Genomic DNA, 26260 nt, shown 5'->3' with positions numbered 1-26260 from the left:
TGGAAGGCAAACTAGAACTGTTGTCAACCCCGTAACTGCAGGTAGCCTGTGCATCTGCCTTGGTATGCCAAATGTGCTGTAGACATTAGAGCGACTGAGATATTCTTGTAACAAAACATTTTTATGCATCCATTTAAAAATACATAAAATGGAAAAGAAAGTAGAGTGCTCTAGCTTTGGGCTTCCTACACAGAGGCAAGGTGAAATAGCAGAAATGGAGAAATGTAATGAGTTAAATCACCTTCCAGGCTTGTATGCAAGAGCCAAACATCTTCAAATCTCAAGAATCTGACAAGTGCCATTTATTCCAATAGGATACACATCACTAAATAAAATGAGTTACTATGAATGAATCAGATTGAGTGGGAACAAAGTAGGAGCTCTATAAACTCAAAGCATATTGGGCAATAACTAAAATGCCTGCAAATATTCAGAGCACTAGGTAAGAATGAATTTATGCCAGCTTGCAAAGAAGTATTTTTTGTATCTTAATACTTACAACCAAATAATTATTTTATGTCATATCACTGATGGAGATGAGAGTAGAAGCTGTGAAAAGGGAATATCATTAGGAAAACTAAGATCATGATATTGTTTACTTCGGGAAAAGAGAAAAGCAGTTACTATTTTATTGAAGTTATAGCAACAACTACAGCTAAGCAGCTGCGTGCTCATTCTGAAACTGCATTCTGTTCAAACAGTAATTGTTACATTTTTTTTTTATTAGACAGTAAATGGATGGCTAGGCAATTCTCAAAACAGAAACCTGTAAATCCATTTATAAAATGTGACTGACAATCAAGAAGCATCACTTTAACAGATGATTTTTTCTAAAACTAGGCATTACAAAAAATGGAATAGGTCATTCTGTCTGGCTTAAACCATTTTGATTATTTTGTTAAATCAGGAAAGGGAATATTCAATTTAACATGTGCAAAAGCTATTATTTACATTGTTCAGTACGTAGAGGCAGGATCGCATTAAGAGAAACTGAAAGAGGAAGAGAATAAACTATTCTCAGGGTCCACTGTAGATAGAACAAATATTAATGGGCTTAAATTGTAGTAATGTAGAGTCAGGTAAGGTATTAGAAAAAACCTTTCTAATGATATAGCTAGCGAGGCATGGGAAGGAACAGCACAGGGAAGTCATGGAACTACCCTCCCTAGAAAAGATTAATCCAATTTTCGCCAATGTTTATCTACAGTTGAACTGCTATGAGACAGACTATAACTATCTCTTCAAGTCCTTTCCAGCCCTGTTTTCTAACAGTTTTAATAAGGCTATTGTTAGTGATTTTAATCTCACACAAATCGCCTTTGCCACTTGAAGATGCTGCTCTCAAGCTCTTCCTCAATCACTTGTTCATGCACGTTCCCTTGTGGTAGCATGAAAGTAGATCTCTCGTCAGTCTCATGCAGGAGTAAACCAGCATCATTGTCCAGATTAGATTAAAGACAGCACACTGCTCTGTCTACGCAGCCTCTGCTCTTTGCTACCACGTTGCATTGTAAAGGATATGCTGATTTCCAGAAACAATACCTGCCATACAGAAATCAGGACAGAAAGGAAGAGATGAAACAGACATCTCCTTTAACTGCTGTTTTTTTTTTTTTTCCCATTAAATATATGAGAGTTTGAAAAAAACAGGTGGACAGCACATATAGAGCAAACACTGGATACAGGTGGGGTATGGGACCATCAGAATGCAATGAACCTACTCACTGCTGGGACTTGCTAACTAGTATTACATTGGAAAAGAAGAGGTAAGCACAAGGGAGGGAGCTGGAAATTCAGATTATGCATTTAGGTTATGTAGTTGACATAGAAAAATATTGTTTCCAAGAATTTTTAATTTAAACATTTCTTTTGCCGCAGTCCTTGCATTAGCAAGCCAGTTGGATCTCCTACCTTGAGTATCATTATTGCCTTCAGGTTTTCTTCAGGTGAGAGGGGAAGAAAACATTTTATCAGAAAATATATTCTTTTCCTATGAATTCTCATGTACACAATTCTACTAAAGGTCCTCCAGCTGCTTGCTGAAGTCAGCAATACCTGTCAAACACAGTGTGCCCTGTAGCAAACTCCACAAAGAGAAATGGCAATCACCCTTATCAATGCAGAAGAGGCACGAGGGAAACATCACCAGCTAGACGGCTTGGGGATGCCCCTGTGTCAAGAGGTTGGGATGAGGAGGATGTCCACAGGTACCAGCAGGGTCTTGTAAATCTTGGCTATGTAGCTATATGAAGACAACTTGGAGTGTCAGCTAGAGAATAGTGCTGTAGGGGACTGCAGGAGTAAACCACCGCTTCAGAAGTCAGGGCTGGCTTAAAGCTTACATGTAGTATACTTACTGGAAAGTTGAATCTGAGCATGTCCAGAAGTCTTAGGATAAAAGAGAGGAGAGCCTAACTATGTAACACTTCAGCTGTTGAACAGTTTGTTGGAGCAGGACAACCGGAGCAGGTTTTTAGATCTGGCACGTTGTGCTGGTTTTGTGTATTAGAAGCTTTCATTTTATGCTGTGAGGGAGGTGGCACTGAGAAATGACCTACCAACAACCACGTACATCTGTATTATAAAAGCAGTGCAAGAATTTGGCAGCCTGTTCAGAGGGCTTGGTAGATGGTTCGCGTGTCATGCACAGAGAACCAGCCAGGGAGCTTGCTGTCTACCATGGCTAATGTGTCCACATAACTTGAGCAGCACTCCTTGAGCACCATGTTCATACTGAACCCTAAACAGCTGGAGCAGCTGTGTGAAGTGCACGCTTAGATTAATACTAGAGACATCATTAAGTGAGTAATTAAGAAGCTGAATCTCTCCCCTCCCTATCACTTCACCTACTTGCAATAGAATAGCTCCTCCACCATCTTCCCTGGGGGAATGTCTACTTTATCATTAATTCTCTCATCTGTATTTTACAGGTAAAAATATTGCTGAAAATATTGTCTTGCTACATCTGTGGAATAAACTGAAAGGAACTGAAAAGTATTGTGCATGTGAAAAACACATGTATTAAGAGAATTAAAAGTTAGTCACAATGAAGACAGAAAGACCCTTTTCTGCCATTTGCCCACAACGTGCAGCACAGGCTGTATCATGTGCTGAAAGCCCTGACAATCAAAGCCTTGAAATTCTAGAAAGAGAAAGCCCTCCCTCCTCCCCATGAATTATTTGGGCTTATTCCCAAGTACTTTTTAAATAACTGGTTTAGCATAACATATTACACACATTAGCAAACTTCTGCCAGTCCTTCTATCAATTAACTATTGTGGATGATCTTCCTGGTTTTGTAGTAATATTAGGATTTAGTCCATAGAATCGTCAATTACAAACCTCCGTATTTGCTCTCAGAGCACAACCTAAGCCCTACAACCCAAAGGCTAATGTTTCAAGCCACTTAAAGTAAGCATGGAAGAAGAAGAGTAAATCTAATGAAAAAGTTTTAAGTTTCTTCTTATCTTTTCCTTTGCGATATAGGCTCCATGTTCATTTTAACATCCAAAATTCATCTGTGAGTGATCAAAACCATAGTTGAAACACAAGAACAAAGGATTTACCTAGTGAGTCATCAAAGTGCTTTATTTTATAAAGCCTTGCTCATGTTTGGAGTGTAATCTAAGCACTAAAATATACAATAACGAGTCTTCCTTGCCTTGTCCAAATAAACAGTTTATCAACAAGAATGAGTGACAAAACTGCTACACAGACAAAAAGAATACTCTGCTGTAAATGTCTAAAACTGTCTAAAAATGTACACTCGTTGGCCGCAATTAAATATGTACTCCAAGTATGTGTACCTCATTTTTACTTCAGGGTCTCCCTGTGGCCTCATACTTTAAGAAGCCACAGCATGCTTCAGAAAATGAAACTTGGCTGAGAATGCAGACAACTGGGGTATATAGGGAGAGGACAAAAAAAATATCAAGCCACAGTACCAACTTATTTAAATACATACAATACAAAAGTATACACATACATTACAGTGCTGCAGACATCACTAAGTCAAATGTAACAAAAAATCCTGTAGGAAAGGTCGGGGAAAGGAGAAAAAAATTAGTACACAGCAACAGGTATAGTATTGCCTTTGGCCGCTGAAGAGAGTGTAATGGGTTGCTATTGTATAGGCTCCTCTGAAGTAAACCACTACGTACATTATGCACAGTTGCAGGCTTAACAGCACTGACATTAGTTATGGAGAAGGCATGCTGGCACTCCTGATTTGAGTTATAAACGATGATGGGGAGGGTTTGACTTCTCTTACATTGCCTACAAAATCTAACAATTTCAATAAAGAAATTTTAAAGGCACAGCTTTAGCACAGTGTATAAGTAGATAAACTTTTAAGCATATGTAAATTTGTCTCTTTCAAGCATGGAGTCTTTCAGGAAAAATACAAGAAGAGAAGAAATACAATGTTGTTGTTTAAAAATTTTAAACAAGTTAAACATGATCAGCACAGTTTTAGGCAATGTACTATACAATCAAACTTGAGTAAACGGTAGGACAGGTCATTTTGATGCTAAAAGACGACCTTGGGAAAAATCCCTCTGAAATATCCTTTCTCATTTTATTGTAAAAGAGTCTATCACGGAGGTGAGCGAGACATTCACTTTAGTACACTACTGCACATTACACCTTGGAAGATGACAAACATTACTTCATTTGTACTGCAAAATAACTTTACATGTAAACTCAAAAGTCATATATTGTACACGGCTCTGAAATTCAGAAATATCCCTGCTTTCCTAATAATGTAAACAGTAAAATTCAGGGTTCATTTTTGAGGGATAATCTATAATAAAATACCGCTGTTTCAACAGTACAACATAAGCATTTAAACTTCAAATTCCCAGTAAATTACAAGGGAATGGATTTTCTATCAGTGTGCACAACTTTCATGATGGGTGAAAGATGAGCTACTATTGCCCAAAACTATGCGCTTCTTCAGTTAAGCTTTTTTTCCACTTGTAACATTATTAGTTCCTATATTGCAAGAATATAAAACAAATGAAAACTTCAGGTAACAAAGTGAAATAAGCAAAGTTTTCCCTTAACATAAGTTTACCGTAGCAAAAATGTACATATAGCATGAATTACGTTAGCTCTTTGTAAGATAAGAGACGCCGGCTCTCAGATGTCTGAGAGGTTGAACTTCCTGATGCAATGTGCTGAAAAGAAGACAAAAATGGGAGAGAGAGAATAAAAAGGAAGAAACCCAACTGCTAGGAACGAAATGGGAAAAGCCTCCGGCACCAAGGGCTGTTGCAGCTGCTTTTTTAAGGAGTGCCAGTGTGCAGGGTGTAAGTGTAACATTCGCAGTAAGGTTTTTATTATTATCATCATCATCATGAAGAATACTGTCATGTATCTTTTTAGTTCAAAATATAAACTGATCCACAGTTTACAATTTGATATCAATATTGTAGATTTAACATGCATTTACTCTTCCCCACCCCCACCCCACACCTCTTTGCTCATTTATTCCGTTTCAGCTGGTAGCATCAGAGTATTACTGTCTCAGTGCACTCTGAGTAAGCTGTTCTATTTATTTAATTTATTTTAACTTTTTTTTTTTTGCACACACAAAAGAGTCAGAAATAGCTAGAACTATGCTGGGAATATCAGGCAGCTGTTAAAGCGAGTACTCCACCCCACTTCAGTCATCTTTGCCAGCAGATGTAAACAAAGGGGTTGCTTTCTGCAAGATGAGCGCTTCTCCGAGTTCCTTTTTTTCCCTACACTTGTAGCCACTGCTGCTGTCCCCAGGTCTTGTGTCTGTCCTATGTAACATGATAGGTTACGTCAAGATGTTGGCAATAAAGTCCAAGAAGCGCTTTGAATACTGTTCAGGATTAACAGTTGAAATTTCTGCACCAGCCTATACAGAGAATTGGGAGGGGAGAGGAAAGAAGGAAGAACCAGTGTTTTATTTGATGCTTTGTCACCGAGAGTGTTACTTACTCAATGAATTTCATGTGCAGTCTCAACCAGACACTAGAAACACAAATTGTAACGGCCCTCAAGCAGAATCTTACTGATGCCTATTTAGGCTTCACACAAGTACAGTGATACTCAGTACTCACTACCATAATTGTAGGACACCCATCTTCCATTTCTGAAACACATTCTCTTTACTTTCTGTACTTCTCTTTACTTTCATTGTACTTCAGTCTCCTATGTAATTTCTACTGCATACTTAACCATGCTACCCACTGATTCATCAACAGATTCTGGTCTGTTGAGCAGCAGCGCCTTCATATACAGAAGACCGAATTATCATACTCGGATCTGGCATGTCAACACTTCTGTAAGGTATATTGCTATCTGAATGCTAAATAACCTGGGTTGAAATATATGGTAACAATTAGTAACATTTTTTCAATATATAGGCATTTAAATCTGGACTCACTGAATAAGCTGTACAACTGCTATTTCAATGAAGTCACAATTTCATTCATATTTTTATTCGAGGTTTTCAGAGCGTTAGCCACATTTTTCTTTATATTCTTCCAGTTTTACAAAAGGGGAAAATTGCATGCATGCAATTAGTGAACAAACTTCAGTGTCAGGTGGCTCAGGATGGAGACAGCGAAATAAAATGGTTGTACGAAAGTAATGTGCTGTAATAAGTTCTAATCACAGTCAGCTTTAATAATCAGTTGTTATTCACAACATATTTTTATCCCTTATTTATGCCAGAAGTGTGAGTTTTTAAAGTGTGCTACATTCAAAGTTCATTAATAATTGCCAGATAATGGCTGCATGTGGTCTGCATCAACTTTCAGCTGCTCTGAGAGCACAGAGAGTAATGATAGCATTGTTTCAGAATGACAAAAAAATACCTTCTACAGGCCTGTGCAGGGCTTATTGCTAGGCATTCCACATCACTCTCTACTATAAACTAAAAAGCCCTGAGCCCAGTGCCCTGATCCTTTAGATACTTAGACAGAGGAGGCATTTTAGCCTCATGAACAATTATGCTCTTTTACAAATATTTATGAAATTTGAACCTTAAATCCCCAGAGGAGTGATAATGATAGGTATAAATTGTAATTCTGGAAGACTGGGCTGCTTCACCATGACTCTTTGGTGTCTGCTGCTAAGCAGCAATTTCAGCCAACATAAAGAAATTCATGGCAGTCAGACAGAAGCCTTCACTGAATGGTCTCTGAGTATTTAACATGTACATTTTATGTTTAATTTTGCAAATTGTACTTTTTTTTTTTTAAGAGGTCTTGTAAAGTGAGCCACATCATATGCTGAAGAACTAACCTTCAACAGGCTGTATCGAATAATGAAACCATCACTAGGGCCCTGCATCTGAAGTAAGATTCACAACAGCTTTCACAGTGCTGTATACTAATACAAGTGTCTGGTGAACAGGTTTATTTGCAAAAGTAAGGTGCATCTCACAAATTTAGGACAAAGTCCTAAAAAGGCATCCCACTAGAGTTCTTTATGGGTAAGAAACCTATGCGTACAGCTGAAAAGGGAGTTCCACTCTGAGTATGTAACATGTAGCAGTTACTCTGTACTTCTGTATTACATATTAAACTAGAGAAAAAATTGAAAAAATTCTGATCTATTTCACCTTTCCCTAGACTTCCTGAACTGTACTATATCAGTGCACTAAACAACAAAAATGCAGAAGTATAAATGGAATCAGAGGAAAAAAACAACCCAGATACTTACCCCATGCTTTACCGTTTTTGCAGCATGGGCAGCTTTCTTTTTTGCATCATAATGAGTAAGAATGTCAATAATGGCCATAAAGTATACTTCCTTCCTAGGTGCATCTGCAAATGGCAAACACATGGCAGCAAGAATGACTTTTGAGACATCTTAATCACGAGTCCTCCTTCTAACAAAGGAGACTGTATAAGGCTCAATCAGCAGCTAAGACAGGTTAATGTCAGTCAGAGTCACAGATCTGTAAAGACCACAGGCTCAAGTTGTCCTTAATTGAGAGTTTAACTGCACTCATATATAATGCAAAACCCCCTAAATGAGTGTAAAATAAAATGCCAGCATACAGAAATAGGAATTACTTCTCACTTAAAGTAATGTGGATTCCATCTTCCTTTATGGAAAAATTATGAAGTTTTCTACGGAAGGTAATGCTTCTGTGTCAACAAACAAGATCATATTTTCATTATGCATAAAAACATGTATTTATCCATGTAAATCTTATAAAAAAAAGGTAACTTTCCTCTCTTGAACAGCCACAGGTAACTAGTTATACTTAGTTTTACAAACATCAAACCCAGTTTCAGGCTTCTTACACACTCCTTATGACAAATTTTTTAGCTGGAACACAGAAATTGGGTATGAGTGCATAAATTTTCAAAAAGCAACCAAAAAAGTGAAATATAACTTGGAATGCTGCTTTTCTCATTCTTTCTAGACTGTTTTTAACAGTGTTATCTTATCTTCCAGGAAAAGAACAATTACAGATACTAGATTTCCTGAAAGGGATGAAAAAACCCATGAATTAACTTCGAACTGCTGTATCTGAATAGCTAAGCCAGTATACAATTTGATTGTGTAACAGGTGAATTATTTGACTGACACATCGTGACACATCACGATATTTAAGAAATATGCTTATAACAATGCTGAGCATTGTAGGTGTCTTCTGCTTTCTGCTGCATCAAAGAGCAACTCGTTTCTTCTTCTGCAGAGTGAATTTATATTTTGCAGTTTAACTTTGCCTTTATGTGGTTGTGAAGACTTTAGGATTCTGGTGTAAGAATCAAAATATCTTAACACAAAAATATTTATTACTGCTTACTTTCATGGGATTTTATTCCATAAACATCAATAGCTGGATCAAATTCCCCTGGAGCCAAAGGCAGTGAGCTGTTCAGCGTGTTTCCTGGACTGTCTGGAGGGGTTCCAATGGGGTGGGTCCCATCACTTTCACCTTCCTCTTCTCCATCGTTCTCTTCACACTCTACTTCTTCCTGTTCAGCTCTTTCAACATCATGAATTCCAACCAGCAAGCTGTAGTCCATGAGTTTTAACTGAGCGAGGAACTAGAAAGTGATAATAAGCAATTTATCAATATCACTGAAAAATGTAAGCCCCACTAACAAACAGAAGTTACACAAAGATCTCATCAGTTGAGAAAAACAGGCACTTCTAAGAGAGAGCAAAAGGGAGGATTAAGTGATAAAGCTATCAGAGAGATACTTGAATTTATTAAGATGCAGTAACAGCACACAGGTCACTTGCAACATATTATAAACAAAAGCTGTAGCCCGCTCTCCGAAAATCCTCAGGGAAAAATCATTTTTCCTGTAGTGAAGACCAGTGCCTGTGCGAGCCGATGACTGTCACTCCTGTCTCGTGTTTCAATTAGGGCTATACTGTCACCGCTCAATGTCCAGAGCAGCCTCTGTGCTATCAGGCATGTGGCGTGCTACGATCTGGTGCTAAATCTGTCCCCTCACTCCCTTTTAAGCCTTATTAAAAAATTGTGAAAAAGTATTTAAATATTCTTGCAGTGGAAAGTAGTGAAGTGTTACACCATGAAGACATGAAATGATGCTATATTCTCTTTACAGTGACAGGCTCACAAATTAAATCATGTAAGCAAAACATGAATGTGAATGGAAGGGTGGTTTTGAATAAAGACTGAGGACGGGAATTTTTAGAAAACTGAAAGATGAATACACTTTATGTATAGACAAAGTGTTATTTTAGTTGAGGAGAACAGGATAAGGCAGAAAACTAAGAGAGGAGGATGGAAATAATGAAGGTATGAAAGCAGGAGGATGGGATAAACAGTTCAAGGGGGTGAGGGGTAGCCAGGGCAGACCTGTGCTGCAGCCTAAAAGCAATACTGTGATTTTGAACTTGTGGAGCCCTTGCTCATTGTATGTACAGAATGAGGCTGAAAATACAAATTTTTTCAGTTTTTAGAAACTAAAAATGGTTATAAAAATGAAGTTAGAGCAGACCAGAGAAGAAGGAATTTAAGCCAGACTTTGGAATAGTGATAGTGATGAAAGAGATGAGTATAAAATACTAGGAAATGAGAAACTGCAGTTTGTTAAAATCCTGATTCTGAGAAAAGAGAGGAATCAGAGATAACAAAGTGACTGTAAATTCAAGTGCTAGAAGAAATACTGTGAGATTGAAAAGAGGTTTTAAGAAGAAAGAAGAAATTGGCTTCTAATATTTTCAATATAATAAAGTGAAAGACTCTTCACAAGACTAGAAGAGATCTAAGTTTGAAGAGATGATGTACAATGAAGAACAAGAAGAACAGATGAGATTGGCCAAAGGTGATGGAGTGGAAGGACTCCAGGTATATCATTAGGTACTTGATAAATATGAAGACAGACAGGAGAAAAATCTACCAATAATCATATAAAAAAGCATGAAAGAGAACAGACTCTTGGGAGAAACAGCGAACTGCACATTAGAAGAGAATGGCTCTTGGGAAGAAAGTGTGCTACTGCTGACAGCAAAAAGACTTAGGGAGGATCAGCACAAGGAAAAGATCATCTGAATTTAAATGGAAAAAATATCCTTATGTGCTTTTTTTCAAGACATTTTCAGTGGAATAAGGAAAAATTACAGGAAAATAGACAAGAGGACACCAAAAGAGCAGTAATAGATACTTGTCTGTTTGAACACAGGAAGGGGACATAAGATTTGATTATGAGAGAAATACAGAAATGAAACTTACTCAGTGACAAACTAGAACAGGTATAAAGTCATGTAGTTTAGAATACTACTCCATAATATGTTTAACTATAAATACTGTATGATAAGATAATCATATGCTAAGAGTTGCACATTTCTTTAATTGTAGTGAAATGCGGGTGTTTACACATTGGGTATAAAGCACATACTATCAGTTAACTAACAAGGGCAGAAGAACCAATAAAAGAAAAACAAGGTTAAAGAACAGCTTGCTGTTGTTAAAATCAGGTGCCAAATCACTTCACACTAGTAGTTTACATAGATATTTAACAATGCCCTGCATAAATTTCAAAACCATAAAAAATAATCTCTCAAGACAAGATCTGGAATCTGCCATTATATTCACAATCTGGTAAATGATGTAGAAGATCACACACAATCCCCTTTCTGGGGTAATAAACTATCTTCCACGTTCCTTGCACATACTTAACATACAGTCTCCAACCTACTGACTGTAAAAGCATTAGTCAGCAACAGCAGTACATGTTATAAGAGCACAAAACTTAAACCCAAATAAACTTATCTCTAGAGCTGCGACATCGGTAGAGCAGTTTTCCAGCACAATATTTTAAATATAAAATAAACACACATTGATATTTCACAACATATTTATGTTTTCATAATTATCATCACCATAAATTTCTCATCGTTACTATGATGGGAAATTAGATTTCCTCAAAAGAAAACCATTGGGTAAATTCTAAAGTTACAGTATTTTGTTTTGTGGAACTAATGAGATACAGATCTGAAGAACTAGACAAGTAAATTCACAGAGCCATTTTGTTATAAATAGCTGAAAGTCTTATTAAGTCACAGACAAATTTTGCTATGAGGTCTCTTCCAACAAGGAAAACAGATTTTAGGCTTTGAGTATAAGGGCTGCAAAATACTGTGTTTAGTGACAATATTTTCAATTATGGAAACTAAAGTCAAGCTGTGTGAACTACTTATGCCAATATTTATTTTCTTTTATTTGCTGAACTAAATCAGTTATAATAAAATATTACATTAAATTCACATATTAACACTTTTCTATTAAATATTGACTATATTCAGCCAATTACAAATTTATATGAAAGCCTACATTAAGATAATGAGTCCAACTGTTGTATACAAATTACTGAAGCACTCTACTGTTGCAATACAAAGGATGATTTAAAACTGGATTACTAATATGAAACAAATTGAACATGCATGGCTGTGAGTGGGGATGCTACATCCTCTGTTATGGACCACAGTCTGTGTACGGCCTCAGCTCTGGTGTACCTCCACCTGTAAAATACAACTAACAACACTCACCTCTCTCTTGGGGGCATTTGGAAGTACTAGGCTTGTAAAGCACTTAAGTACTAAGTAGTACCATCATTTTAACATCATCAAGGCAGTGACAATGTATGGCAACCAGCTATGGCAGCAAGCCATTTATCACATCAGCAAAAGCAGTGATCAACTCCTGAAAGTTTAAATTGTGTCTCATTTAAAACAGTCAGTGCTTACAGTCTTATAAACAAGAGTTTTAATTAATGAATTACAGGTACAATTTCCTGGGATATCTGTAATTTGCCACACATCTTAATCCCATATAACTGAACAGGCACATTCTTACCTCAACATCCTTTTTGAGTTTCTCAAGGAACATCTTTTTGTTATTCTCATCAATATGAATCTTTTGGCCATCGTTAATAAAATCATTGTCTTTGAACGTCGGCAGCTCTTTGGCCTAAAATAAAACAAAACTCCTGTAAGAGCGGGATCGCAAAGAGGCGTGTGGTGAAGCTGCTGGCCCGGCGTGGCCCCCCCGCCGGCAGCAGCACCTCCGGAGCCCCCCTGCACCCGAGAGGGCACTGCAGAGCCACCCCTCCGGGGGAGGCAGAGGCACCTCCATCACATGCAGCTCTCTGTAACTGCACCCATGGAGCCGTTTCCTTAGTTTATCCCTCCTGTAGGTGGCCTAGAAGGTATGTGTTTATTAGGCATGTGGCAAACGTAGCCAAGACAAAATCTCCGACTCAATATTTGATTTGCATCGAACCTTGATTTGCATTGAGCTTCTTCCAAGACGTCATTTGTCAAAGTGACTGGCAATAAGTGAAATCGAAACAGAATCTATATATACTCATAACAGAGTGCTTGCATCAGATCTTACAGATGAAGTCAGATTGGATTGCATTTTACATAGCTACTGAGAGTGTTTCTAAGTGCCTAATACCAAATAATTATTTGAAAGCATCAAGTGAACAAGAATTATGAAAAGCTGCTTAGAAGTGGCAAATGCCAGAGAAGACCACTGCCTTTTAAATACATAATTAAATATTCTTGATGTTGGAGCATTAGTTGATTATCTTCATCTTTAACTCTCCTGTGAAGCGATTTGCAACAGCATTAAGGAAAGCCAGATAGAGTAACCACTGGATTCAGTACTAAGACCCCTCAAACGGGCTCTGTTTTCAAAGGGCAATGACTGGAAGTTCACTTAAAAAAACCCAGCAAGCCAAAAAACAAAAGAGCAGTTCCTTCAGGGTATTTGGTCAAGCAAACTGGAAGTAATAGTAGCTTCTGCAATCAGAGCCTTTAAAAAATTGGCGCATTAAGAGCAATGAAAAGCCTTTCTCCCTGCCCCCCAACTTTATTCAACAGTATGGAAGAACAGGTTTTCTTTACAAAGAAAATGTTGCAGAACAACTGAGTGCTGCAACCGTCAATGAGCATGAACGAATGGGTACTTTGAATAAAATAATTTCCCCTTAATCTGAAAGTCCTTCCACTAGGAATAAAAGACAGCTAACATCAGCCTACTGGAATGTCCTGCATAAGTTTAACTAGTCAGACATTACTTATAACCTTACTGGAGATGGTATTTTTCATAGTTTATTTTCTTCCTATGACACAGTAAGGAAAAGAATCTCAGTGGTTCTTTTCTCTGCTCCAAAATGTACATATTGGAAAGCACAGCATTAAAATGTGAGCATCACAGCAGACCCTGAAATGCCCTCATAGATCTTTACAATGGCCAAAAGTTCTTTTTGCTGTTGGGCTGCACACAGAAGTGGCTGAAATACTCCATTCCCCAACTGTCCAAATTTATTTTTCGGACCTGGAATTTGTGAATTGCCCAAGATCCCACAATGCTGCTTTTGTTTAGAAAAGTGACACTTTTCTTCCAATAATTGCTCAAAACCGCTTAAGCAATTAATAACATTTTAATAGTTTCAATAGTTTATTAACTATTTAATAGTTAATAAAAGTTATTAACTTTTAATAGTTATGAATCCATGTTAAACCCATTGCATCCTGAGACCTATGAACTCTGGAAAAAAATAAGGTCCTAGTCTGGCTGCTCTGAATTATTACTGTATTGCATCTAGAACATTCTGATATATTAAAATAGCCTCTAACAGAGACGCTCTATATTTTAATTTAAAATAAAAGGAAAAAAACCCCAAGCAGCCAAGATGGAGCTATAACCATTCATCCGTCCCAGACTCCTTCTGTGGAGGAGTCATCCTGCAGTGCTCTGCTGCTTTACTTAAACACAAAGTCAGACAGTTCTTGAAACTCACAATGAATTGTTTACTACAATATGACAGCACAGCCTATTCTTAAGTGGTTTAGGATGAAAATGAGTAGGGGAAACATCAGATAAGCATTCCAGACTAACAGCTGTAGAGATTATCATATACAATCTAGCAAACCGTCCCATGGACCAGGGCTAATTCTGCAGAGGCAGGACTGCAGATCCAGGGATGTTGCCAACACTGGAGGATGGAATCCAGTGCGTGGGATGCTTAAGAATGGAGAGGAGATTTGGATGAATTAATTTAAGATGAAACAATAATGAAAAGAATGCAGGAAACCAAGCTCCCTTCATTTCTAGTGCAAAGTCACTAAAAAAAAAAAAAATCCTCAGATTATCTTTCCACCTAGTATATTTGAGTTATTTATTAGACTAGGCAGAGGATAAAGTGAAGTAAACCCATTAATACTGAAAAAAACCCCTATTAATGCTGTTTAAAGCTTAGGTGTGAGTAAAGAGGAAGGATGTGCTTGTGGTTAAGATGCTGAGATGCAGGTTCATCTCTAGGCTCTGCCACAGACTTCCTGCACAGCACAGCATCAGCCAGTCAGACCAGGCAGGCGGTGGGAGGGGGAAGTACTCTTCTCCACTGAAGATGGTCCTATTTTCAGGAAAAATAAACTTAAATTACAAGCAATGTCTTTTTTGGAAGATGCTAGAGCTGGTAAGTCAGTCATGCAGGTGCCATATTGCACTTTAACCTTGTCTCTAATCTATTTTTAATAAAAGTGAGCTAGCAAAGCTGACAGCCGCATTTCTTGCCTGCCATCACAAGACCCAAGGGGTACTCCCAAGGACATCCAGGGCAGTGAATCAGCTCTCCCAAAAAGCCAGACTCTTCACTGCCTCGTGTGCAGACTCCCCCAGTCCTCAATAATCCTTCTGAGGAATTTTATCTGAGGTCATTTTTCTTCACCCAAATGCCCGTAGCTGTGAAGACTTGGCAAGTGCAGAACTGCATAAATTAAAAAACAGTACTGAGGCATGTGAAGAAAAAGGAAAATGTAAAAGCAGTGGGGCTAAAAAGCTATGTGCCAGTGGTTGCCCTCACCACATTATTTGTATGATGCCTCCCAGCCTATTGTCTTCCCTCTTTCTGGGTGTTATTAGACAAAGCTTTTTTTTAGTGTGCTAGGCAATATCATTCTCTCTATTTATTTAAAGCTGAATAGCCCTAGGATACTGTTGCAGTCACAAATATTACTAATGACAGCCAGCACTAGTAGTGATTCTAGTAGTACTTTAACTGAAATTCATGTCTTAAAATTGATTTGTGAATTTAGGAATTAAAACCTATGAAATATGCAACTAGAAGGGGCTCTCATAGTTATTTAAAATTAATAATATATGTGTTCATGTTGAAAAATCCGAATATGTACATTTTCTTCTTATGCACTGAAATAAATAAATACAAGGAAAACCACGCTATGGCAGTTGAAAACATTATCTGAATGAAAAAATTGAGGCTTTACTTTAATGAAATAATTGATTCAGTTAATTTTTAATGAAGTCTCAAATATTTCCAATGAACGAAAATCCTTGTTGGAAAAAGATTCTCCTAGAATGTAATTCATTATAATGAACATATTACTATCATTAAAGAACTAAATATTTTAAGAGCTGCACAGGAGATGAACATCTAACTACTTCCATTAAATTAATAATAGATTTTCTTTCTGAACCATCTCCATCGTTTTTAATCCCCTACTTAAAGATGCAAGAAAGGCACAATAGATTTTACAAATATGAAGTATTTATTTATTAAAAAAGCGTGTTATTTGCACACTTCAGGTTTGCATTCCAAAGTTTGCCATGGTCACAGAGAATTTTAATGGCAGGAAGATTTCACTGCCTTTGAAAAGGCTGAAAAGCAGTAAAGATTTCTTTGACTAAGATGACAGAATGTGTAAAGCCTGATTCAAAAACTAAAATTATGGTGAAACAGCCCACTGATATTGTTTTAAAAAAAAAAAAAAAATTATTGAAAGGTAAGAACCAGATGAATTTTTATTTCTCTATGCATATGGAAATAGTTTTTGCAGATTTCTTAACATATCTCAATTCATCATCCTATCCTAATGTGTTGAAATGAATATTAGCAATTTTTTTTTTCCAAAGGGATTTTTGTGCATCATGATCAAAAATCACGGCTAACATTAATGCTGACATTTTGGAAGAAGCTTGGTAAAACAGCTGTAGGACTGTTAAATTTCAGAATAAGTCTTGGATTGAAAAAGGAAAAAGACTAATTGTCTTCACAATCTGGCAGCGATTTTTCACCTCACAAAGGCAAAGATTAGGTTGTAGGAGAAATGCTGCATAGCAGTCTTATTGTTTGTTTGGAACTAGCCATGAGTCATGTTATTCACACAGCTAACCATGGCAAAATTGGGCTTACAGTTTATAACTTTTGAAAATCGTATAAAACATCTGCCAAGAGTGAAGTTCCACACCCTAGGCTTCTTTTCACAGCAAATGGCTCACATACACCTTATTTAATTTTTTTTTTTTTTAAAGTTAGATTAACTTTAGACTGACTGGGCTCAGCAGTATATATAGAAGGCAGTATTTTTTAAAAAAGGATATAATGTTATAATATAGTTTAAAATAATTTTGCACAGGTGGTTTTGAACTGAATCAAAAGTCTCAAGTCACTAATCTACAAGATGGAAAAATAACTAGAGCTTTCTCTAGAAAGCTGAAGGTTGCAGCTTCTTTCCTCCAGTAGTTATGGGAGCTGGGTCCAAACTTCTGTTGTACAATTTGTCTTGTCCTAGACAGGGGTTTCTAACAGAACAAGGGTCTGCAGCTCCATTTGGCATCACAGGACTATAAATGGCAATGGAAATAGAGCTGTGACCCCAAAATGGGGTTTGAGAGGGAACACTGGAATGGTTTCAGCCAGTGTAGCAGGCATTTTTGTAGGACAAAAAAAGTTGTGCGGAACATTGTAGATGGATTAGGAATTCGAGCATGTACCAAAATAGTAACTATATGTCTTTTCAATGCTCAGGGAAATACATCCAGAATTATCCCTATAGTTAATGTCTTCCTGCTGCAAAATGAACATGCAACATATAAAATGCAACACGAAGTTCCCCTTTTATTTTTTTTAAATTCTTTTAACATATGGAAAACAGACTTTTAAACAAACAAACAAACAAAGGCAAACTAGTGATTTGTTTTGAAAAACAATAATGGGATTGGTGTCATGTGAAGGCTAAATGCTGAAATAGGAATCTGAACTCTGAATGACTGTTCCTATCTTTGCAATGTATTGCAGTGTAATGTTTTGAAAGTTATAATCTCTGTATATGCAACCTTGAGATTCATTTCACAGAGAAATCTAAGACATGATTCACATATCTGTTGTGTGAGATAGGAATATGAAATCACTAAAAGAAACAAGTAAAAAAAATGCTGTTCTGAAATTAGCAATTTTAAAATAGCAGGAAAAAATAGCTCAGATTTTGGGATAATCTAGCTTGAATGAAGTTTTACCTATTGACATCAAAAGAAAAAAACTAATTCAAGACCGAGTAATCTTGTTGCTATGTTCCTATACTAAAATATTTCTTCCTTTAATTATAACTGTCCTCTCAGAAATCAGTTAATTATTATATGTTGTAATATATAACGTAAAAAGTAAAGCTAAGAAGTGATTTGTTGCATCTAGCAGCATCTTCCAATCTAATTATCAGAGCTATGTATTCTGCATACAATTTAACTAAGATGTAACGAAGCTGTCAACTATGGCAATTTTTTTTCCAAAAAGGAACTTGAATAGAAAAATCCTTTGTTCAAATGTATTTACTGTAGTTTTTCTGCATTTAGGCTTATTTATGAAACAACACATACCACAAAGGTGGCAAGGCAACCAGTTTTAGATTCATTTAAACACATGTAATAATCTCTGAAATTGCTCAAGAAAGATGCAATATGATGGGCTTCTGTTTAGTTAGGTTTTATTTTTCTTCTTCTAATTTCCTTCTGAGTTGCTCACTCACAAGCAACATGCTTATGTTCTTTATAAGAACAAGTAGACTCAGCTGTAACTGCTAATTTGATGTCGTACTGCAAGTATAGCATAATTGTGAGCAGGGGGACCACCAGGGGAGTTCTGCATTATCCTGGTTTCACTTAAGAGGGCAAAAATGTCCAAGGAATGAATAGAAAATGCCCACTATTAAAATAATAAGAACAAAAAAAAATAAAATAAAGAGAACTAAAGCCTAAAAAAAATAAGGGAGCAGCTGCCAGAATTTGACAACTGTTGAAACATACTGTTCTTTTAAAATTCAAGACATCTGTAGGTGCACGTTATGATACTTGTTGCCAAGAAAGTGATGCCTTTGTTATTAAAAATATCACTTATAATGCAAATGAGAAGAATTGTGTGTTAAGGTGAAATCTAAGGGATGGAGCTTGTCTTCACACCGATTATCACAAAATATTGAAATGACAGTTTCAGAGCTTCTCATCAATATGTCAGGGTATAAAACAGTTGAAGACAGTCAAACAGGAGATAAACTGAAAACAGGACAGAAAAGTAACAATCTCAAAGTCATTCCAGCCAGCTTGTCTTCCTAAAAACTGATTTAAAAACCAAGTTTGAATACTTATTTTACACTACAAAACTAAAGTAGAAAAATTATTTTCCTGATTTCTTATTTTATAGTCCATTAAATCTTTCTGCAGAATTGCCTCTTCTTTATAAACTAAGTAAATAACAAAAGACTAGTTTGATACGAAAAAGATTTAAGAACATAATTTTAGCCAAGTTTGCCATTTCAAAGTAATTTATCTAAAATTTAGAGTCTGCATTAGAATGTGACTGAAAGACTTGCTCTTCTGTTTTCTGGCTTCTGCGGCTTTAAAAGAGGCTAACATACTATGCTCAATATTCTGAAAACTATTTGATTACTTTAATATTGGCATTTGAAATTAAATGTGAATTACTTAAAAGCCCATTTAAAAACTACAGCATTGCCAGACATTTTAGCCATACATTTTAGCACCAAAAGCTTCCTGTCTTTTATTACTTTTCTGTTTTTCAGATGTGAATAGCAGTGGATACCTTTATAATAAGTAATTAAATAATGCTGCCATTAATTGAAATTCTATTATTATTATTAATGTCATTTCAGGGCGATATTAATAAATGGATGATTTAACTTGTCTCTGGCTAAAAATTAGCTAATAAGTTACTACACCAGCCAAGTATTTGAGATTGTCTGGTTTTGTTTAATCATTCAGAGAAATTTCTTCTAACATAGGAGACGCCAAAATCTCTTCAGAACATTTGCTAAAATGTTTGGGTTTTTTTTTTTTCTTTCTCTTTTTTTCCTCCTTTTCAAGCTAAAATTTTCCAGGCGTTTTAACATCTTTTAGATTGGCTTGAGATTCCCACAGAAGACAACAAACAAAAAGTGACATCTACTTAAGAGAAAGTGGAAGCGAAAAAACATGCTACAGGGCTCTCACTTGCCAGTTATGAATAATGGACTATTTCCATACTTATGTCAACACAATTCTTAATGTGCTGAAATTGGTGCCACACGTGCAGAGATATATCTCATGATAGCAGGTCTTTAGCACTGCTCAGAGTTTCAAAGACAAACTTTCCTTGTCTATTTGTATAAATACACAACCCCCTTTTTATTTAAGCTTAAAAACTGCATTAGAAACACCTGAGTAGTTTAGATGAGTAAACCACTGCAGTTCTAGTGCCTGTTGCAGGAGATTCAGATCACAGCGTCGATGAATGTTCTGAGCATCTACAATACAGACACGCAGTAGTGTATTCTTCTGACCCTTTCAAATCAAACAGCAGACTCCAAATCTTAGACAAAAACCAGGTAATAAGCAAAATACTATTCTTCCCTTGCTTGAATCCCTAAAAGTGTTTGTAAAATGTTTTTCCCTCTATGAACTTAGAGGTTTACCCAGCTAATTCCCTTTCTTAGAAATGTTTGTTCCAAGTGCTAGCTTGTGGCTTCCCTGCTGCACTGCATTGGCGTTTGAGGGGAACAATGAGTAACAGAAGGCTGTTCTAACAGCCTTAGACTGTCTGCTTGCAACATCAATAAGCTTAGTGTAGTTTTGTCTCCAAGAAATCAAATTCTTTTGAAAAGAAAATGATGTGTGAGATTTAAAGTAGCAGAAGAAGAATATGGGGGACCAGGTTTTTTTATATTTCTTTCACAGAAGTACTCAGGATAAAAGGTGAGGTTCTAGATGTGTTGAAGTTGATAGGAATTTTTTATTGGCCTTACTGAAGTTATGATTTCACATCAAACATAGAGAATAGTTGTTGTATACAGTTATACAAAACCACACAACTTTGTTTCAACTTAGCTATAATCAAGTTCAATAGTAATTTTGCCATGAACTTACATGGCAACAAAATTAAGGCACTGTTTCTTTGAGGTTCTCACTCAATGTATTAACTGCAGTACCTATGTACTATTATTAATCTATTTATTATTAGGAGACAAATTCCTAAAACTTCTCAAAACCACCGCACTGAATATCTGTATAGTATCAGCTCCTGTATAGCTGAATATATGTAATTATTGTTAAATTTTACATTACTATGCCAAGCATTAATGTTGCAACCTGAAGTAGTCCCATCAAATAATTTGCTCTCCTAATTTCTGTCAGATTATTTTAGTACTACCAGCAGAGGTTTTCAATGACACTAGGTATTGTTTGTAAGACACTGAAGGGTTAATCCCTCTGCTTCAAAAACACTAGAGTTGTGCTACTAAACAAGAACAAAAATAGACCACAAGAAAAGAATGGAGACCATTCAAGACATGATCTTGGGGGCTTGGTACAGCAAGAGAGAGCTAATGCTCACTACTGTAACTGCAGTTGGCATTTGGGACATGGTAGCTGCCTAATGCTGGAAGAATGCTAAGTGTTTGCTTGTACCTTAGGACCAAGTGGAATAACTTTGCAGAGTTTTTTATGCAGTGAGAACTGTAGGACTGACAGCTTCTGCATGTCCTTAGTGCAGTTGTGCAATCTGTAGAAGACTCAGAGAGGCAGATATGGTACAACTAATGCTTAGGAGAAAAACAAATGATCTGAATGGAATTTGGGGACAACATAAAATGAAGTCTTTTCAGTGAACTGCTGAATGATGTTATGTTAATTCAGAAGGAATGTGCTTGGAAAAATTAAGAAAACAAGGGTCATGGGTTCCTAGACTTCACCCAAATTTGGAAATCTAAGAAGTTTTAGACGATAGAAACTATGTTGCACCTTCAGTTATCTGTAAAATCTCTAGATAAACCTCTCCTGAAGTGCCATCAGGCTATTTCACTGAAACCTCAGAGAAATGTTGATTTTGAGAACATTAAATTTTCCAAATGAGTTGAAGTTGGAGATGGAGAAAACCAAAGTGATCAATTTCCTTTCAGAGCAAAGTTTCAGCCCAGAATTTGAGGGAGACTGTCTCTCATTATAGCTACAGGTACATCTAAGTCTGTTGTTTGCTCTTTTGTATGAGCTTTACGTACCCAAAGATTCTCACAATTCAAGGTTTGGTTCATCTTTGCATTCACTTTAGAAGTGGTGCCACATCACATCATTCCATTAACTGACATGAAGTATCCATAAATCTCAATATTAAAGAGAAAGAGAAAGAGAAAGAAGATGAAGAAGCAGGAGGGAAGAGAAGAAAGTCCTGATGTTTTCCTACCACAGGGCAGGCCCTGAAGAAACTAAGAAGAGAAGAGAAGAGAAAAAAGGAAAAGGAGGAGGTAGAGGATTGGCTCACTTACCTCTGAAATCTCAACACCATTGCAAACCAATATTCAGAGGTCTGCAGAAAATAGAGGAAAGATAAAGGAGGGAATAAGGTAGAACTCAAGAGGGGAGAATAATGACAGAAAACAAAGAAAAGGGGCAGAACAGCACTGGTTATGTTTGTCCTGAGACTAGCTAGCAGGTTAGGTAACTGAAAAAGAAACAGAAATGCACCATACCTTTTCTTTGTCACTGGCTTCTCGAGCCACAGTAGAGCCCTGAAACAGAAAAAATGGATCTAAAAATGTGCATATGTCAGAAACTAATTTGAAAATGTTATGATAACAGGTCAAAAAGTGGATGAGCTGCATCCTTCTGAACTTGAGAGCTGTTTTAAAGAAAGGTGATACAGTAGGTAGAATGCCCAGGGCCACTGAACTGCTGCAATCACTTTAAGAAGATGTATCATGAGAGAAGAAAGATGGATTAAATCCTCAAATGCTCTACATCTATTGTCCTCCTGACTGCTGGAGCTTCTTCCTCATGTCTCATCCTCATTTTGAGACTATCACCCTGGAAGTTCAGTTTTCTTGGCAGACGTCTCATCTTTTTGTGCCAATTTAGCTGTACAGTTATGGAATAGCCTATTCTATATAACTATTTGGACATATGTAACACACATTTGAAAAGGATGTCACACAATATAAACACATAAAAATATTTAAAAGATCACAAAGTACAAACAAGAACAAAGCACCTCACAGCAACATGAAGTTAAAAGAAGAGATGAGACTGTGGATTCACAAGATTTAAAGTGCTTGCTAAAGAAATTTTGGACATATTTTTATTTTATTTTATTTATTTTTTAGCTGAAAGCTAGTAGGCAATATGGTGCTTTCTGAATAAGCTGGAGGTGACAAAAAAATGGCTGTGTGTATTTCCTCACAAATTTCTTGGAACAGGACCACACCTTTAAGTACCCAGTGCTCGTTTATCACATAATAGCACTGGAAGGAATAGTAACTACAAACGTGATAAGTGGACATCGAAAGATGGGTAAATTAGCTCTATCGTTTGTTGGAAGGTGGATATTGTGTAAAGAAATGCTGGAGTGGAGTCATTTTAGTTTAAAGAAGATGAGGATCCCCAACCACATCTTTTTATACCATGTTTATTCTGTTTGCAGAGAGAAACTCAGAAAACTTAGAAAGGATGGAGAGAAAAGATTAACGGGACAGTATGTCTTAGGTATTATGTATGGCCCAGCAGGCAGGGATTTCATCACATTATATCATTAACTGATAATAAAGCCTGGTCAAAGTCTGACATTTTAGTTTACTGATGATATACCTTTTATGTGGTATTCTGTGCTCCAACAGACTGCTCCAATAAGACTGCTGGGCTCAAAAAAAGATGAGCTGAAAACCAAACTGGAGGAAAAAAAGTGGATTTACAATAGTAAAAATTAGGGAGATTGCCAAATTTGACACTGAAGTAATTTTAATAAAATGCCTCAGTGGCCAGAAAAATACCTTTGAAATCCTATGCTGATCTGTGGTCTCTTTTTCTTAGTATCTACACAGGTAGAAACTTGTGCTACTAGTGAGCTCTAAGCCAGTGTCAAAAATACTCACATATGAAAAAGGACCCTGAACCTACAACCGCAGATGCTGTAGCAATGAAAATCGAGAAAAAGTGATTTATAATATACGTAGTGGCACTAAATATCTATTCAGTGAAGGAGTTTTTTTTGAAGAATAATATGATATTGATGTTAAATTTAAATTGCAAGAGAAGTTTATCTTTAAAGCAATTCTGTCCAGCTGGACAAACTGAATAGAGTACAGAAGCATTCACAGAGGTAAATAACAGTAAAAGCTGTTGACACCAATGCTAAGAACATACTGTATATAATTTATGTTTCTTTCTTCATCCCTTTTTTAATGCATCTGGACATTACGATGCTCTAAAACACATACAGTTCTCAAATTAAAAAAACATCTGTCTTGGGTAAGCTCTGCTGCCAGTAATACTAAATACCAAAAAGTCAATTGTTGACAGTCTGGAAATCAGTTTTTATAAATCACATGCAGTCAACTATCTTACCAATTGATAGGTAGATACTTGACAATAGGAAAGGATGGTGCAGTATGTAGCATTACAAATTTCTTAAGACAGAATGCTAAATAAACATCATAAAACAAGCTTGCAGATGTACTTAGCAGTTCAACACGTAGAAATTAAATGTATTATAAAGAAGTAGGTTTCTAAGGGGAGACTTTACAGAGGAAATTAAAATACAGTCCCTTAGGTAGAAAGACTAAGACTGCATTCGTTGTAAGCACTGTACATTAACTACTGGCAAAATTACAATGAACAGATAAACTTTCTGAAACAAAACTAAACCACACCTTATCATAAAAGCAACAGAAATTTTGTTTTTTAAGAACTTCTCTTTTTTGCTTGGGTTATTTTTAAAATATAGAGTGAAATATGAAGCTTTTGTAGTAGCGATGTACTTTGTTAGTAGCATTTAAATGGTTTAAATGATGATGGTATTTAGTTATTTTATAAAAGTCCTCTGCAGAATCAGTTGTGGCTTTCCATAATGTTGATAAAAGCCTATAGGAAGCAGATTTATTATTGTACTTGTGCGAAGGGTTCTACCTTTACCCATTAGTTACATTTACCAAACATACCCAGTTAAATTGCTGCATTTAAAAATGCACAATACAAATAAATTTGTACAACTTCTATAAAACCATCCTTCAGTTTTGCTAAACCTGGGTGCAGAAGTAAACCAGCTAATGCTGGTTCTTACATAACACAATCTTAAATTAATTACAATTCTGAGCAATATTCAAGCATCAGCATAATCTAACATTTATAGTAAAGACTTTCAGCTACTTTGTCAGTTATTTAATCAGCAGTTATTTCTCACCTTTAAATCATATTTTCTATAAACAGATAAACGATGGCTGAACACATTTCTTGTAACAATCATATATACTTCAACTCCATCAACAGTAAGCCGGTACATGCCCAAAAACTGGGGAAGAAGTGTATTCCCATGACACTCCACAATAAACTGCAGAAGCAAAAGAAAAAAACAGAAATAAGGATGGATACATAGAATATAAATATATATTTATACATTTTTAAAGATAAACCACCCAGAAACAGCACATTTATTTGCTGAATATATATTTGTGTGGAGACAAACCTTCAAAAAATCATGCCAAATCAAACCCCTTCATCAGGAGATTATCCTGCTTTTAGGCGAGTGTTTAAAAATTAAATTCTTGAACTGCTTAACTTATAACTCTTTTCTTCTATAGACAATCTCATAGAAAGAGTGGGCTCCATTTGACAGACCCTTCCACTTGTATGCTCCTAAAAGCACACCTAATGCAGATAACGTATTTGGAACTGACATAAAAAAACAGAAATACTTTTTCAAACATCACACTGCTGTATTTTGTACTCTGTTGTCCCAGATTAATCTGTATGTTTCTCCATTCTCAATATTTGTTTATTATGATGAACATTTATGGCACTGTCACCAGCAAGGGGTATTATTTATTATCACCAACTTTTTGCTAGTTCTCACGTGATGGTTGCATTTCAGGGTCAATAGAGTTGAGCAGTGAAGTGCAAGATCCCTATACTTTTTATTTACAAATCATTATTTTTCCTTAAGGTCACCATATTCCATTACAAACGGGCTATTAACCTTGAAAAGATTTGCCACCTGCACCTGACACCTGTGTGGTTTTTTTTAAATCACTTGCCTTATAACTAATAGTTCGAATTTCTGTTCGAAAGACTACTGGAGGAAGCAGGAAAAGTGCAGACTATATTGATGACAAGAACTATTGATGAATGAATATTTATTCCCAGAATAAAAATGCCCATACTGTATTAATCCTAAAACCAACTCAAACACATCCACTTATATTTTGTGGAACTAAGGAAAAGTTAAGCCACAATGATGCAAACCAGAAAATGACTCACCAGCTGTCCTCTTTCTGTTATTACCAAGTCTCAACCAGAGGGACTCGGAGAAAATTTAAAAATTCAAGCCCCAAATAGGAAACATGAAAACTAACCAACAGCCAGCTTTTAAAGCAGATCAGCTTTTAAATATTCGTTGAATACTGAAGCTACTGTTTCTTTTGTGCCAGAGCGATCTGGTTATTAGAAACATAT

At 36.3% G+C, this 26260-nt stretch overlaps 1 protein-coding gene across 2 annotated transcripts in view; it reads right to left on the bottom strand.

Moving 5' to 3' along the window:
* Positions 1 to 285: 285 nt before the first annotated feature.
* The window catches only part of PIP4K2A (phosphatidylinositol-5-phosphate 4-kinase type 2 alpha), a 119478-nt gene continuing 93503 nt past the window's right edge, over positions 286 to 26260 (bottom strand). For both annotated transcript variants that reach the window (XM_075047698.1, XM_075047706.1), the window contains exons 5-10: positions 24993 to 25139; positions 22291 to 22329; positions 12329 to 12442; positions 8801 to 9044; positions 7702 to 7805; positions 286 to 5887 (exon numbers count right to left, since the gene is read on the bottom strand). In XM_075047698.1, coding sequence (XP_074903799.1) covers positions 5807 to 5887; positions 7702 to 7805; positions 8801 to 9044; positions 12329 to 12442; positions 22291 to 22329; positions 24993 to 25139 — 729 coding nt within the window. In that variant the 3' untranslated portion in view covers positions 286 to 5806. The remainder of the gene's footprint in view (positions 5888 to 7701; positions 7806 to 8800; positions 9045 to 12328; positions 12443 to 22290; positions 22330 to 24992; positions 25140 to 26260) is intronic.

The sequence above is a fragment of the Buteo buteo genome, chromosome 2 (genome assembly GCF_964188355.1).
Source record: "Buteo buteo chromosome 2, bButBut1.hap1.1, whole genome shotgun sequence".
NCBI classification, from domain to species: Eukaryota; Metazoa; Chordata; class Aves; order Accipitriformes; family Accipitridae; genus Buteo; species Buteo buteo.
Note: the sequence above shows the minus strand (reverse complement) of the source record. Positions and strands in the feature narration are given on the sequence as shown.